Genomic DNA, 14,145 nt, shown 5'->3' on the forward strand with positions numbered 1-14,145 from the left:
CACCCTTGCCATCTTCCCCCCCCCCCCTTCACCATTAGAAAGTGATGCCTGAAAGGAAGGAACAGGTTGTTCCTAGATAGAAACCTGGCACCTTCTAGACTTCTATAGTTGTAATCACATCCTTAGAGACTTCTCCAGAATCACCATTGATTTATGGAATTGCAACAGTATTGCTGAAGACTTTACAATTTTCCTACATTACCAATCAGAAATATGTTTGGGGAGGTGTTAGTGGTGCAGGGGTGGGGGGCAACATGAGCCGTTTCTATACTGCTCCCATACTGCCCCTGTTGGCTGTTTAAGCAGAAAGGCCTCTAGCTTTCATTAAATCTAGTAAACAAAGCTGTTAATAATTTGCTTTATTAACTTTTTCCCTTCCCCCTTACTCCTCTCTTGTTCCCCTTCCCACCGCATTGTTTCTTCAGTATCAGGCTACTATATAATACAGATGTTAAAATATATATACTTCAGCCAAAGCAGAAAGATTTCCATAGATCCAACATGCAAATTATTCTGCCGTGACCTATTAGAATTGTTCATTCCTTAGTTAGGGAAGGGGGAGGCAACAAAACTGAATTATGCATATTTCTGATTGGTAATCAGTTTAACTTGTTTCTTCTTGAGTAGTTGGGGAGAGAGAAAGGGTCCATGTTTCTTCTCATGCCCTGTGGGGACGCTGATGACCACTGTTTGGGCTTTTCTCACTGTTACTCCTGTTCCAGAGAGGGCTTCTCAGTTTGCACTGAAAAATGCAAATTAAACTGGACCTTTATGGCAATGTGTACATAGTACAAGCTTTTCTACTGGATGCAAAGTTTAAAACCACACACTGCCCTTTTGGTGGTGTGCCTGCTGGGCCAAAAATCGGGTGATAATGTAGTGTCACTTTCTCAGCTCAATGCAGTTTCTACTTTTTTCTTATGGGAAAGTTTTTCATAAAACCTTTTTTCACCAAAACCCAGGGGTGTTTTTGCAATATCCTTGTTATCCTCACAGTGGTGCCAAGTCAGAGGCCTCTCTTGCCCTCTCTCCCCTTTGTCCTCAGGCCTCCCCTAGGGTGATGTTTGACTCAACAGTCTAGTTCTTTGTTGTTTTTTGGTGAATGTGGAGGTGAGGGTCAGAGTTCAAGGGGGTTGTTTCCTTTCCCTGTGAATTCCTAGTCCCTGTTTGGGGAAGGTAGCTGGAAACACATTTTTGCTGAATCTCTGGCTCAGATCTTCTGGCCAGGAAAGGCAAGACCCAGGAGAGCCTTCCTTTTTGACATACACTAGTCGTTGGCCAGAGGTCTTAGTGACAGTTCTTTAAATCCCAAATAGTTTTATTTGGATTATGTAAAGCCTATCAAATTCACTTAAGTGTGAAACATGGGAACAACAGACTTCCACTGAGCGATATGAAAACGTTACAGGTTCAGTACTTCCAAAGGAAGAAACCTCCAAACCCAAAAAAGAGTAAATATGAATTTGTATTTTTGAAGAATGTGAAATAATGGTGTTCGCTTAATTGCTCCTTTTGTATAAACTTAATATTGTACTTTAAAATATCTGCTAAGAAGTGAAAATTTAACTTTTTGGAATTGAAAAAGCAATATTAAATACTAATGAGATCCTAATTAAATGCTTATTTAAATCTGGTAGTTATCTGTGGTATTTCTTCCCAACCCTGCCCATGGTAGACAGCTTTCAACCACTTCCCTCCTCCCCAGCCATCAGAGTCTTAGGGGACAAAAAGGAAAGGTCGGTCACCAGGAGAGTCTGCAGGATTCCTTTTAATCAAGGCTCTGCTAAAAGTGTTTTGTGGGGCTAGGAGCCCCCAAAGCATGAAATGGACATGTAACACCACCTGGATCCCCCAAAGCAGGCCAGACTACTCTTGAGAGCCCTGCTGGCCCGCCCTATCCGGGTAATCAGACTGGGTATTCCTTGGCTACATTTCAAAGCTCAGCACTGCCTTCAGCCAGGATGAAGTGGGAGTGAACCCAGCTGCTAGCAGAGCTGCCACCCCGGGCTGAGGGCCAAGTTCCAGCCGCTGCCAGTGAAGACTGGCCCCTTTAGTCAAAGCAGTTGTTCAGAGTCAAGCCGCCAGCCCCGGGGAGGGAGAGAACTCGGGGCCTCCGGATCGGGGATGGTCAGGGCTCCGCAGCTCCATCGCCAGCATCCTTTGGAAAGCCACCTCTGGCGGAGACAGCTGGCTGGGAGAGTGCTCCGGGTTTGGCTGAGGCGTTCTGGTTGGAACAGAAAGAAAAAAAGTGAGGCTGGGAGGAAAGGCCTTGGATTAGGCCCCGCAATGGCCACTTGGCATTTGGACAGTACTGAACTTTTTCAAAGCCTCTCGCCTGGATGGAAGGTGGGAGGTAAAGCAATTGGGACACTTTCACCCTCCAGGGAAGCTAGGACTTAGTAAATCTAGCCAGTGGGCAGTCCCCACCTCCCAGGCCCAGCTCGGAGTGGGTACTGACCCCGCCACTAGCCTGCTCCGGGCGTCGGCGGCCCAGCTGCCGCAGCATCTCCTCGCAGGCGGCGATGGTGTCCAGAAGCTGCCGCTGCCGCTGCTCCACCGCGTCCAGCAGCTGCTGGGCGCGCTCATCCCGGGGCGGCTGCGGGGGTGGCCTCCCGCCGAGCCCCAACCCCGCCTTCCCACGGTCCACGCCGGCAGCCTCCCTGCCCGGGAGAGAGCGAGAGACAGACGGTCAGGGCCGGCGCTGGCGTGGGGTCATAGCCCATTCCCCCCTCCCTGACGGGCCCCCTCTCACCCCCGTGACCAGTCTGAGCCGGGGCCCCATTCCATCTCCGCCTGCGCGGCCCCACCACCACCCCTCTTTTGGCCGCCCCCCCTTCCCCAGCGCTGCGCTAAAGCTCTGCAAAGCTGCGCCCCGCCCAGTCCCCACCGGTCTCCTTCAATCCTCCTGGGGGTCGTGGTCCCTTTAAGTTGCCCGGCGCAGAGGTGGGACCGAGCCTCCCGAACCGGAAGCTGACTTGACGCGTCACTTCCTCCCGGAAGCGGCCCGGGGCGGATGTCTCCAGCGCGTCGGTGCAAGGGACTGAGGGCCGCGGTGGCTGCCAGCGTGGGGTTGAGCGAGGGGCCGGCGGGCTCCGCCCGGGGCGGTCGCCTCCTCCGCCCTCCGAGCCCAGCTCGGGCGGCGCCGGGGGCCCGACTGTTACAGCTCCCGGGAAGCGGGGCTGTGCGGGCCGCAAGCCCGGAGCGCGCCGGTTGGGCCGAGGCGCTACGGGCTGCCGTGGCAGAGCTGCGCGCCGGCGCCGTGATAGCCGTCCCCACCGATACGCTGTACGGCCTGGCCTGCTCCGCGAGCAGCTCGGCGGCGCTGGGCGCTGTGTACAGCCTCAAGGGTCGCAGCGAGGCCAAGCCGCTGGCCGTGTGCCTGGGCCGTGTGGCCGACGTCTACAGGTAGGGCCTCCCCGACCCGGCCCCCCTGGGGGCGGCACCGCGGGAGGGGCTTCCGGTGACAGGCTTGGGAGACTGAGGCGCAGAGAGCGGGAGGGGCATGTCCATGCTCACCCAGGAATCCGGAACTGGAAATGTGTGTCGAGCACTTAACGTTTGCCAAACGAGATCGTGGGCGCAGCAGTGAACGGGGCAGGCGAGGCCCTTATTCCGACGTTTTGTGATTAATTGGGGGGAGGTCTACGGTTAAAAAAAAAAAGGGAACAAACACAGTAGCTTAATTTAGTACATTTAGAAATGTAGCGGAGTAATTTAGGAGGGCTTTGAAGAAAATTTAAAAAAACGGAGCGTGATAGCGGTGCAGCTGTTGTAGCCTCGGAGAGACCAGGGTCATATGCGCTCCAAACTTGAGGTGCTTTTCTGGAGCCCAGCCTTCTGCTCAAGATCTTAGGTGAGGAGGGAATTAAGATGGATCCCATTGTAATCCCTAGGGTTGTCTTTTCTAGATCTGCTTTAAGTCTGAACTAGGACCAGCAGTAGCTCTCCATTCTTGGATAGATTTGTGCCACTTTTGTTTCCCAGGTACTGTCATGTGAGAGTACCCGAGGGGCTTTTGAAAGACCTATTACCAGGACCAGTGACCCTGGTGATGGAACGCTCGAAAGAGCTCAATAAGGACCTGAACCCCTTCACTCCTGTGAGTCAGATTTTCTCTTGTGTCCCCAGACTCCTGCCATTTGGCTTTCACAAGGATCTAGGATGGAGACATCCCCCAACCCCTTCTCTCCTTGCTCACTGTCGCTTTTCACTTTGCTTCGTAGCTTGTAGGCATCCGGATTCCTGACCATGCCTTCATGCAGGACTTGGCCCAGATGTTTGGGGGACCACTTGCTCTCACCAGTGCCAACCTCAGCTCCCAGGCCAGTTCTTTGAAGGTGGAGGTGAGAGTTACCCAGTCCTTCCTCCCCAGAAGTGTCACCAGGCCAAACACAGTGTTCTCTGAACCAGTGGGATTGGTGGTTTGCTGGAATTGCCTGGCAGGAGAATCTAATGGTGGGAAGGTGGGAAGTCTGCCAGTTGGTAGGGCGGGGGGGGGGGGGGGGGGGGGGTCCAAGTTAAGAATCTTGGAAAGATCTTATTACAAAGCTTGAGAAGTGAGGGGGAGAATTGGTGTTTTCTTCCTATCTTTTAAGTAAGAAACATTGTGATAACTATAATCATTTTTCTCCTTTCTGTGGGGGCAGCAGTTGTTGGAGAATACAGTTAGGCAGTAAGTCTTTTTTTTACAACAGTGCTCTAGACTTAAGGCTCTGAAAGTGAATTCACTTATCCCAGGGACTCCTAACCCTGGTTTGTTTGTTTTTTGTTTTTTTTGGGTTTTTTTTACAGAGGCAGAGATAGACAGGGACAGACAGACAGGAACAGAGAGAGATGAGAAGCATTAATCATTAGTTTTTCGTTGTGCGTTGTGACTTCTTAGTTGTTCATTGATTGCTTTCTCATATGTGCCCTTGACCGCGGGCCTTCAGCAGACCAAGTAACCCCTTGCTCGAGCCAGCGACCTTGGGTCCAAGCTGGTGAGCTGTTTTTACTCAAGCTGGCGACCTCGGGGTCTCTAACGTGGGTCCTTCGGCATCCCAGTTCGACGCTCTATCCACTGCGCCACCACCTGGTCAGGCCTAACCCTGTTTTCTTATCTCTGCCATGGCCAGGTCAAAAAAAGGTTCATCCTAATCCTGTATAAGCTGCATAGCTTAGGTCAAATGAGAACAAAAAAAAATTTAACTTATGTTTTTTTCTTGTTACTGAACTTAAATGTAGAACAGTAAAGTGATGGGATTTTCCATGGCCAGACCTAAAGAGTGGGTTCGGGAGCCTTGGAAAGTGAGAGCCCAGCATCCCTTCTTATTCTCAGACTGCAGGCTTTTACTTGGTCTTCGTGGCCATGCTCTAGGCATTTGGGAAGGGGATGATGGGAAGTGGTCTTACCTTTTCGGCAAGCAGTTGACCTATCCAACTGGTAGTCATGATTTCCCATCCCAGATTCCCAGGCCAAACTGCTCCTGCAGTTAGTGTCTTCATAAGGGGTGGGGGTAGGGGTGAGGGTTGTGGGTGATGCTCTAGCTCCGAAGGGAGTACCTTTCCCATAGCCTGAGGATTGAGTGTTGGTGGCATGCACTTGCAAAGTCCACCTTTCTCCTCTCTACTGTAATCCAGAGCTCCACTGAAGTCCAGGATCAGAGTGCTAAAGCTGGAAGGACTCTTATTTTACAGCCCTAATAAAATAACTGAATGTAGGCCAGGATAGAGCCCATATCTTTGGATTCCTATCATTGTACTTATACCCCCCAACAGAAAAAAATGTATGGGATTTCCTCTTGGCACAGCAGGATTTTCTTTGAGCTCTAGATAGGTGTTACTGGGGTGCTAATTGTGGTTGGGGGTGCGGGGGGGGGGGGAACTTCAAATCTCATAGGATGTAGTGTCCTAAGTGCAAATGCAATGTCCTTAGCATAGCTGACCTTAACTAAATGAGGTTCCCTTCCCTGCTTGGAGGAAAATGCTGTCTGTTTTTGGATTGTGTAGCCTTTGTCTTATTTGTGACCCCTGCCTACAATATGATAGCATTGTAGGTGCTGAAGTAGTGTCCATGCTCTTCCTCTCCCTCTTCCTAGGAGTTCCAGGACCTCTGGCCTCAGCTGTCCCTGGTAATTGATGGGGGACCAATTGGGGATAGCCAGAGCCCTGAGTGTCGTCTAGGCTCAACTGTGGTTGACTTGTCTGTACCTGGAAAATTTGGCATCATCCGTCCAGGCTGGTGAGTCTCTTTCCTGTGATGGGAATAGAGTTTGAGGGAGGCTGGGAGATGCAAAAGAGGACTAGACAAAATAAAGGTTGTTACTTTCTCTTGCCCTGGCGGGGTGGGAAGGTTTGGAGATGTGGTGGGCAGAGTAAGACTAAGTTTGCTGGTGTTTGCTGGCTTTTTCGGGATTCAGAAGAATTCATCAACGGTTTGATGACTAGAGTACAGTAAGACCAGAGTTTGGAGAACCTTGATCCCCAGACTCTGGTGGGCTTTGAGAAGTCAGACTCTTACCTGTCCTCCATTTCCTCCTCAGTGCCCTGGAAAATACTACGGCTGTCCTCCAACAGAAGTACAGGCTGCTGCCCTTACATGGATCCTGCTTGTGAAACTTGGCGACAGGAGGGCCCAGGGGCTGGTGCTGGACACTATGTGTCTGTCCACTGGTGGCTGGCAAGGCCTCATTTGCAGAGGCCGCTGGGGCTACAGCATCACTAGTCTGCCACTTTTGAGGCAGTTTGTCTTTCTCAATACTGTAGACCAGGCCCCAGAAGCTGCTGGTTTAGCCTCAACCCTGGGGGTGGAGGCTATATTTAGTATCTGCAATTTCATATATCAGCCAAAAGCTGAATAGAGACTTTAAGAACATTCCTAGGATGCTCTTATTCTGATAAGTTTCTTCTCTCCCTCTGTATTTTTTAATTTTTGAAATATAAGTTAAATAACATTGAGAATTTAGTGAGAAGTGGCATTTAAGATCCAAATGAGCTACAGCACCAATTGGTGCTGTTTAGAAGTGTCAAGTGACCAAAGGCATGAGTTTTGTGTTCCTGAAGCTGGAGCCAGGTTAGGATCAAGATTGCACAGCCACAAGCCAGACACTGTTTCCTCTGAACCAGGGGCTAGTGATATGGTGAGCTGTGACTGCCTGGTGGAAAGGCATCATTTTGGTCTTTTGATGATGAAGTTCAGCTCAGTTGGCAGGGAGTGGGATGGGGGTCCTAATTACAACAGAGTGCTGGAAAATAAATCCTATCTCTTTTTTTAGTTATGAGATAGATTATAATGGATTATACCTATAATACCTTTATTTAAATCCAGTGTCTACTCAGCAGCCTTTATCTGTATTCATATGTATTCCACGTGTTAAACATAGTTATTTTTGGGCATTTGAACTTTGTTTTTCTTTAATAGAAAATAATGCGGCCTGACCAGTGGTGGCAGAGTGGATAGAGCATCAACCTGGGACATTGAGGTCCCGGGTTTGAAACCCTGAGGTCACCAGCTTGAGTGCAGGGTGGCTGGCTTGAGCAAGGAGTCACTGGCTCAGCTGAGCCCCCCTGGGACATATGAGAAGCAATCAATGAACAATAAAGTGATACAACTACAAGTTGATACTTCTCATCTCCCTTCTTGTCTTTCTCTCTGTCTCTCTCACCAAAAAAAAAAAAGGAAGAAAATAATGCAGCCATTAAACATCTTTGAAAATAGTTTGTTTTTCCTCTTTGAATTATTTTTTTAGGGTAGGTAGGTTAAAGTTGTGAACATTTTTATGGTTCTCTTAGCTTTCGAAAGAACTGAATCGGGTTGCCATGAGCAAGGTGAGAATTGCTGCCCCCGCCCCCTAGTACACTGCCGTACTTTTAGTATTTTTCAAATTGTATATTTGTGAAAGGAAGCCTCAGTGCTACTCCCTTATGTAATTACAGGTCACCATCCATCCCTTTTCACCTGTCCTTGCTTGCTTTGGTTTCCCCAACTAAGTCACAAGCAAGGTAACCAGGCCTACCCCATTCATTGGTGAGGTTTAGTATCAGTTACCAAACTGCAGCTGGAAGTCCCTGTGGTACCGTGGTAGCCAGGAGGACCCACTACCTCCCCTCTGCCTTGTACCCCACTTTCCTGAATTGAGATTCTGTCTTGAGTCTGTAAACTTCTAAATAGTGGTTTCCAATGTACATATTTTCAAGTAGATCCTAAGAATCTTGCCAAGAAGGTTTCCCAGGCCCCACTTTGAGTGTTTCTGCAATTAGCATATTAGTTTATTTGTAAAGAAGCAATGATTTTTTAAATATTCCCTCCAGAAATCTTATTTATACTAATTTCTTTGTATTTTTCCGAAGTTAGAAGCAGGGAGGCAGTCAGACAGACTCCCACATGTGCCTGACCAGGATCCACCCGGCACGCCCACCAGGGGACATGCTCTGCCCATCTGGAGCATTGCTCCTTTGCACCTAGAGCCATTCTAGCGCCTGAGGCAGAGGCCATGGAGCCAGCCTCAGTGCCTGGGCCAGCTTTGCTCCAATGGAGCCTTGGCTGTGGGAGAGGAAGGAGAGGGGGAGGAGTGGAGAAGCAGATAGGCACTTCTCCTGTGTACCCTGGCCAGGAATCAAAGCTGGGACTTCCACACGCCAGGCTGACGCTCTACTGCTGAGCCAACTGGCCAGGGCCTATACTACTAATTTCTTAAACTTCATTGTGCTAACACTAGCCATCCCACATGTCAATTTGTCAGAATTTGTGAAGTCTTGAAGAGAGGAACAGGAATGCTTACTTGAGATGACCACATCATATTTAATTAATACAAATCACAGTAGCACTGAAAATGGCTCTAGTGAGTGGGCCTCATTCGGCTTAGGCAGCTAAAAGGAGGGGGATGTTCTAGTCCTCTCCCTGGAGCTCATCTGGGAAAACAGGCTTGAGCGTAGAGGTATTTTCTTAGAGGAAATGGCTCCAGCAGTGGGTAAACTGAAAAGGAAGAACCTATAGCTGTGTTTTGGCACTAGCTACAAGGCCATACCAAATAGGGGCAGCTGGATCCTGTAAGCTTCAGGAAGACGGAACCATTCCTGGGCATTTGCTCTCAGCACATAGTAAGGGGCTCGGTCTGTGTTGAATGCCTGTGGAAGTTCAGGATTATTTCCTGAAAATTGGGTTCAGGAATCTACTGGGAAGAGCTTAAACCTAGAATTTTCCTTTTGGAAAGGCTCACATATGGTTCCCTAACTTGGAGAAAACTGACGATGTGGGAAGGAGGCCTGGAGAGAAGACAGAGGCTGGCAGAGGGAGCAGGGTGCATGCTAGCCCGGAACCCTGACACCCTTCTAAGAGCAGTGGCTTGTGACACCCTACACCATCCTGCTGAGTTCAAAGCTAGAAGGGATTAGTTTAAAGGATTCTCACTGAGGGTGTGAACTTCCCTGGGCTTAGCCCAGTCCCCTGCCAGCCTCTCTAGCCCTCTCTGGAACACTACCCAGGCTCCTATCCCTGCAAAGCAGCCCGGCACCACTTGCCTGAGGAGCAGGTCTGTTCCTACATGGGCCCAGGCTGGATGGCCCACCCAGAAGCACCCAGTTGCTGACTTGGAGACACCGAGTGCCAACGACCTCAGCTGAGCCCCACATGGTGACAATATTACAGCGAGGCTGGGACATCAGCACCTCATGCCCTGCTTGCAGGCCCCTCACATCAACCACTGCTCCTTCTCTTTGATGAAGTGCTCTGCCCAGCGGCGAGTCAGCTCCAGGTACAGACTGGGCTGATGAGGCAGGTAGTCCAAATACAGACGAGTTGGCGTCTTCTTAGGAACAGCCTTCTCAATCTGGGTGCCCTCGTGCCACTCATTGAAAGAGGTGATGGAGACAATCTCGGGCCTCACTGTCAGGGCTGCCTGTAGGGCTGTCTCATAGTACTTGCCATTGACTCTGTTCCGCGTGTTGTGGTTATTCCAGGGCCGGATGCTGGTGTCAATGTAACCAGGCCCGACACTGGGAATGAACATGAGGTTGTTGGCATCACAAAAGTTCTTCACAGCTTTCCAGTTCTGATGGGAGGAGCCGAAGGAGAAACCATTGGAAGCAAAGTAGGTGTACATGCCATCAAATCCAGCAGCCAGAATGTCATGGGTGTGGCCCTCCTCCACCAGCAACGCTATGAAGACCCCATCATAGGGGGTGTTGCGAATTGAATGGGGCCCGTTTGGTGTCAGGAGATGGGCCCAGGCCTCAGGGGTTGTTAGGTATGAGTCATAGATATAAAAGAGTGGGAGGCTCTTACCCATGCTGTTCTTATAGCGGTAAAACGCGCCATGGGAGCCATACCTGAGGAGCAGAAGGAAGAAGAGCCTGAGCTGGCAGCCTAGGATGGGAGAAGCCAGCACAGTTGTGGGACCAGCCATAGATGAGAGCTTTCCTGATGCCTGAGCACAATTTTGGATCCAGTCAGCCTCCATACGGGACTGTCGTGCTTAAGCAAGAACCTAGTTCCCACCCTCCTCTCCCCAGGCTTGTCATTCCTTTATGCAAGCTTCATCTCCCTGCTCTAGGCCGAACCACCACCATCTTTCATCTGGACTGCAGGCTCCCACTTCTACCTCCTTATAATCCATTCTTTTTAGAGTAAATCAGCTTTGATTGCTCTTTACCAAGACCTGCAAGTCCCCACCGACTTGATCAGGCCTAGCCCACCCCATTCCTGCTATTACCCCATCTCTACACTCCAGCCACACTGGCCTTCCTACTCTTCTGTCAGGCTTGTCCCATCCTCTGACCTTTGGAGCTGACAGCCTTCTGTCTGGAGTTTTCTGCCTGCCCCAGATCTTTGCAGAGCCACCTCTTCATTTAGGTGTTAGGCCACATGTCATCTCAGAGAGCTCACTTGACTGCCCATTCTAAAGTGGTTTTTTTGGATACACTCTAACATAACACCCTGCTTTATTCTTTATTATTACTTTTTCATAGTATGGATCACTTTGATTTTGTGTGTGTGTAACTATTCTCTCCTCCCCTGCACCCCCAACATCCACTAGAATGTAAACTTTGCTAGTCCCACCCATTACCTATCCTTACTCCTATTTTGACCCCCGCCAAAATCCATGCCCCAAAGTAGCCTTACGTGTCAATGATGTACTTGATGTTGTCATGCAGAGTGATGTCATCCCGGCCCTTGTAGGGTTGGATGTGGAAGGCCACCTGCCACAAACAGGAGGTACTGGTCAGGTTAGTATCTGTCCAGGGGTCACAACCTATAAGGCTCATGCTCCAGCTATGGCCTAGAGGAGTGGCTGAATTCAGGAGAGAGCCTGGCAATGATGGACACAACAGGCATAAAGCAGCCACTGCCCTGAGGGCCAAAAAAAGAGGGGTAAGAAGTTTGCCCATCTTCCCACAGCTGGGCATCTGGGAATTCTTCTGATGGGCCATGGCAGGATGGCTAACAGATTTCAACAGATGTGCCAGTTCCAAGTGATTGACACTAGATACCTAAGACTGTGGGAAGAAGTACACTGAAGCTGTGTCAATGGGAAGTGTGCTATGACCTGTTAAGCATATTGGTGATGGACTCAGGAATGGGAGTAGGGCTCTTCATCGTTTTTCTGCCACAGCAGAGGAGAATGACTTACTTGGTTGGTACATCTGGGGAAAATAACTGGACATGCTTAGCTCAGCTCCCTCATTCATTTTGAAAGTGAGCCTACTGAGAACACGTGCGCTCTGCTCCTCGAGACCCAGCACTGCCTCCCAGTAGGAAGCTGAGGCCGGAGCTGTTTGTGGGCCCATTTGGCCCTTGCCTGTCCTCTCTCCAGGGTCAGGGTCTCCAATTTAACCTCTACTATTGTGATATTTAGTCTCCCATTTCTGCCAACTTTTAGTTTTCCCATTCTTTTTTTTCAGAATTGAATAAGAGTGATATGGGTAGCATGTATTAGAACCCCACACCCAATACCACACTTGCTACTTACTTGCCATAACTGGGCTAATGCCAAGAACTATTCCTATAGACAGAAGAAGGAAAATCTTCAGAATGAGCCAGAGGGCACTTAGTTTTTCTTTTCCTGAAGACTCACCTGGATATTGTACTGATGGGCAGTGTCCAGAATGGCAGGCACCAGGTCATCTGAGGGTTCCCCATTATCATCAGCCGTGCCAGGTGGATACCAGGCCAGGACCAGGACACCTAAGACACAATAGAAGCTACATCTGAGACACACAGTAACCCCACAACAGAGATTTGTTTCTTCACAAACCACCTCCAGCTGCAAAATGGTTTCTGAATGAAACCTTAAGTCTCCTTCCTGCCAGGTTCACTTCCTGCAGATCAGATTCCAGTGCCTTAGCCCTGGAGCTGTCCTTGCCCACGGTGCTGAAGTGCAGCGGCTCGGGGGAACCTTAACGCGCCAGGCCTTGAAAGAGCCTGAGAAAAACCCTGGTAGGAGCCCAGCTTTTGCTGACACTAGCAAGTAGCAGAACAAAGGGAAATGGGTGGACAGTGCCACACCCACCTGGAAGCCACAGTCCTATCTGTGGAAAAGAGTATCTCTGAGGTCCTGAAGAGAGAAGAGCCCAGAGAGGTCATCTTATTCTTACCGTGTGAAATACCATTTGTCTAGACTGCCCCTCTAGAGTGTGAAATCGGAGGGATAGACTTTTTGTTATTTATCTCTGCATACCTCCCCCACAGTGTCTCTGGCATTCCAATTTTTCCTTCACTCACTAATCGTTTCCAGATAAGTTGAAATATATCATAAAATCCAGCGATGAAATCTGAAACAGGTGAACCTCTCATCCCAGCCTACCCATAAAGGAGGCTCCCAGGGACCTCTTCAAGCAGAGTACTTGATGAAAAGTACCTGGTCCCCATACTTTTCATCAAGTATGCAGATCGTTGCAAACAGCAGGATCTGTCATGCAACGTGGGCAAACTTTCCTGCCTTCAGCCAGCAGAAGCAGGAAGGGCTCTAACCTGCACCTGTGTGAAAACAGGGGCCATCCAAGGTGCTTGCTACTCCTCTGAATCCCAGACTCCTGAGGGTCCAGCATATACCCAGGCTTCACTTACTCAAACCTAGAAGCCCAACGGACATGAATACTCTGCCTCACTCTCCTCACTTCCCTACCTGGGACAGCTCTGGCCCAATCGCCTTCCACTGGCTCTCCCAGTAGCTACCTCCTCCCTATGAAAGGGTCCTGAGTTGTTGGGGGTCAGAAGGCAGAGGTGGGTGCGTCTGCATTCTAGAAAGTGGGATGGTTCCTCGTAGAAGGGGAAGAAACCAGGCTGAAGGGTGAGTTTTGGGGCAAAGGCCCGGTGACTGGGGCAGCAGGAGTTGCGGAGTAGGAAGGAAGAAGGGCGAGGTTGGGGGTCAGGGACGCCCAAAGGTGGAGAAAACTCACCGATGGCGGCTTCTTTGAGCTGGGTCATGTGCTCCCGCAGCACGTCAGGGTCCCGGGAGCTGTAGGGCCCCAGCTCCGGGTAGAAGCTGGAGCCCAAGTCTTCGGGGGGACTATGGCGACCGCGGGGGTAGCTGGCCGAAATCTTGGGGTCCCAGTGAGGCACCATGACGTGGTCCCAGTGGATGTAGTGGCCCTCGCGCCGCGGACTTCCATACCACGAATAGTAGAAGGCATGCAGGTCCGAGTAGACGCGCAGACTCTGCCCAGGGGCCGGCTCGGCCTCCGCGGGGGCCGGAGCGGGGGGACTGCCCGGGCCCGCGGTGCGGGGCGGAAGCGGCGGAGGCGGAGGCGCGGCGGGCGCGGCGGGAGCCCGGACGGCGGGCGCGGGGGCCCCCTCCGGGCGTCGCTCAAAGGACGCCAGCTCCAGGCCTGGGCCCAGAGCCGGGAGTCCGTCGGGAGCCTTGAGCGTGCGCAGGCCCATGAGGGTGCCGAAGGCGAAGAGCAGCACCAGGAACAGCGCGATGCAGGCGCGGCGCCGCCGCCGGGCCATGGCGGCCCCTGCGCTCCTCGCGTCCCGCGGGCTACCTCGCCGCTCGCCGCGCCATGGTCGCCCGCCCGGCTCCCGCGCGCCGCGTAGACCGCGCGCGTCCCAGGGAGACGGCGACGCCGAGCGCCGGGCGCGGCGTGGGCGGCTCCCCGCCTCTCCCCCGCAGTGCGGGCGGGCCCGGCGCACAGAGAATGCAGGCGGTGCAGACCAAGTGGTCGCGAGCC

The 14,145-nt window shown here is 51.2% G+C and overlaps 3 protein-coding genes across 4 annotated transcripts; 1 reads left to right on the top strand and 2 right to left on the bottom strand.

Annotated features, from left to right (window-relative positions):
- Positions 1-1,748: 1,748 nt before the first annotated feature.
- On the bottom strand, positions 1,749-3,020 carry C3H1orf122 (chromosome 3 C1orf122 homolog). 2 transcript variants are annotated; one of them, XM_066269610.1, is made up of 3 exons: positions 2,888-3,020; positions 2,459-2,660; positions 1,749-2,224 (listed from the first exon to the last, which is right to left on the bottom strand). In XM_066269610.1, the coding sequence occupies exons 2-3, from the start codon at positions 2,504-2,506 to the stop codon at positions 2,129-2,131; spliced, it is 144 nt and encodes a 47-aa protein (XP_066125707.1). In that variant the 5' UTR covers positions 2,507-2,660; positions 2,888-3,020; the 3' UTR covers positions 1,749-2,128. The 2 variants fall into 2 exon arrangements, with proteins under 2 accessions (XP_066125707.1, XP_066125706.1); XM_066269609.1 differs by lacking the exon at positions 2,888-3,020 and adding an exon at positions 2,753-2,884.
- Positions 3,014-7,696, top strand: YRDC (yrdC N6-threonylcarbamoyltransferase domain containing). The gene is made up of 5 exons (XM_066269608.1): positions 3,014-3,405; positions 3,985-4,099; positions 4,224-4,343; positions 6,078-6,220; positions 6,522-7,696. The coding sequence occupies exons 1-5, from the start codon at positions 3,014-3,016 to the stop codon at positions 6,592-6,594; spliced, it is 843 nt and encodes a 280-aa protein (XP_066125705.1). The 3' UTR covers positions 6,595-7,696.
- Positions 7,697-8,347: 651 nt separating this feature from the next.
- MANEAL (mannosidase endo-alpha like) lies at positions 8,348-14,058 on the bottom strand. Its single transcript, XM_066269611.1, has 4 exons — positions 13,375-14,058; positions 12,051-12,160; positions 11,099-11,175; positions 8,348-10,305 (listed from the first exon to the last, which is right to left on the bottom strand). The coding sequence occupies exons 1-4, from the start codon at positions 13,922-13,924 to the stop codon at positions 9,669-9,671; spliced, it is 1,374 nt and encodes a 457-aa protein (XP_066125708.1). The 5' UTR covers positions 13,925-14,058; the 3' UTR covers positions 8,348-9,668.
- Positions 14,059-14,145: the final 87 nt, after the last annotated feature.

Source organism: Saccopteryx bilineata, chromosome 3 (genome assembly GCF_036850765.1).
Source record: "Saccopteryx bilineata isolate mSacBil1 chromosome 3, mSacBil1_pri_phased_curated, whole genome shotgun sequence".
Taxonomy (NCBI): Eukaryota; Metazoa; Chordata; class Mammalia; order Chiroptera; family Emballonuridae; genus Saccopteryx; species Saccopteryx bilineata.

Coding starts and splice junctions, on each gene's coding strand:
- MANEAL (XM_066269611.1), bottom strand. CDS start 13,924: ATGGCCCGGCGGCGGCGCCGCGCCTGCATCGCGCTGTTCCTGGTGCTG. Junction 12,161..13,374: donor GCTCAAAGAAGCCGCCATCG/GTGAGTTTTCTC, acceptor ATTGTGTCTTAG/GTGTCCTGGTCCTGGCCTGG. Junction 11,176..12,050: donor CCCATCAGTACAATATCCAG/GTGAGTCTTCAG, acceptor TGTTTGTGGCAG/GTGGCCTTCCACATCCAACC.
- C3H1orf122 (XM_066269609.1), bottom strand. CDS start 2,787: ATGGAATGGGGCCCCGGCTCAGACTGGTCACGGGG. Junction 2,661..2,752: donor GGCTCAGACTGGTCACGGGG/GTGAGAGGGGGC, acceptor TCTCCCGGGCAG/GGAGGCTGCCGGCGTGGACC. Junction 2,225..2,458: donor CGGAGCAGGCTAGTGGCGGG/GTCAGTACCCAC, acceptor TGTTCCAACCAG/AACGCCTCAGCCAAACCCGG.
- YRDC (XM_066269608.1), top strand. CDS start 3,014: ATGTCTCCAGCGCGTCGGTGCAAGGGACTGAGGGCCGCGGTGGCTGCC. Junction 4,100..4,223: donor ACCTGAACCCCTTCACTCCT/GTGAGTCAGATT, acceptor TTTGCTTCGTAG/CTTGTAGGCATCCGGATTCC. Junction 6,221..6,521: donor GGCATCATCCGTCCAGGCTG/GTGAGTCTCTTT, acceptor TTTCCTCCTCAG/TGCCCTGGAAAATACTACGG.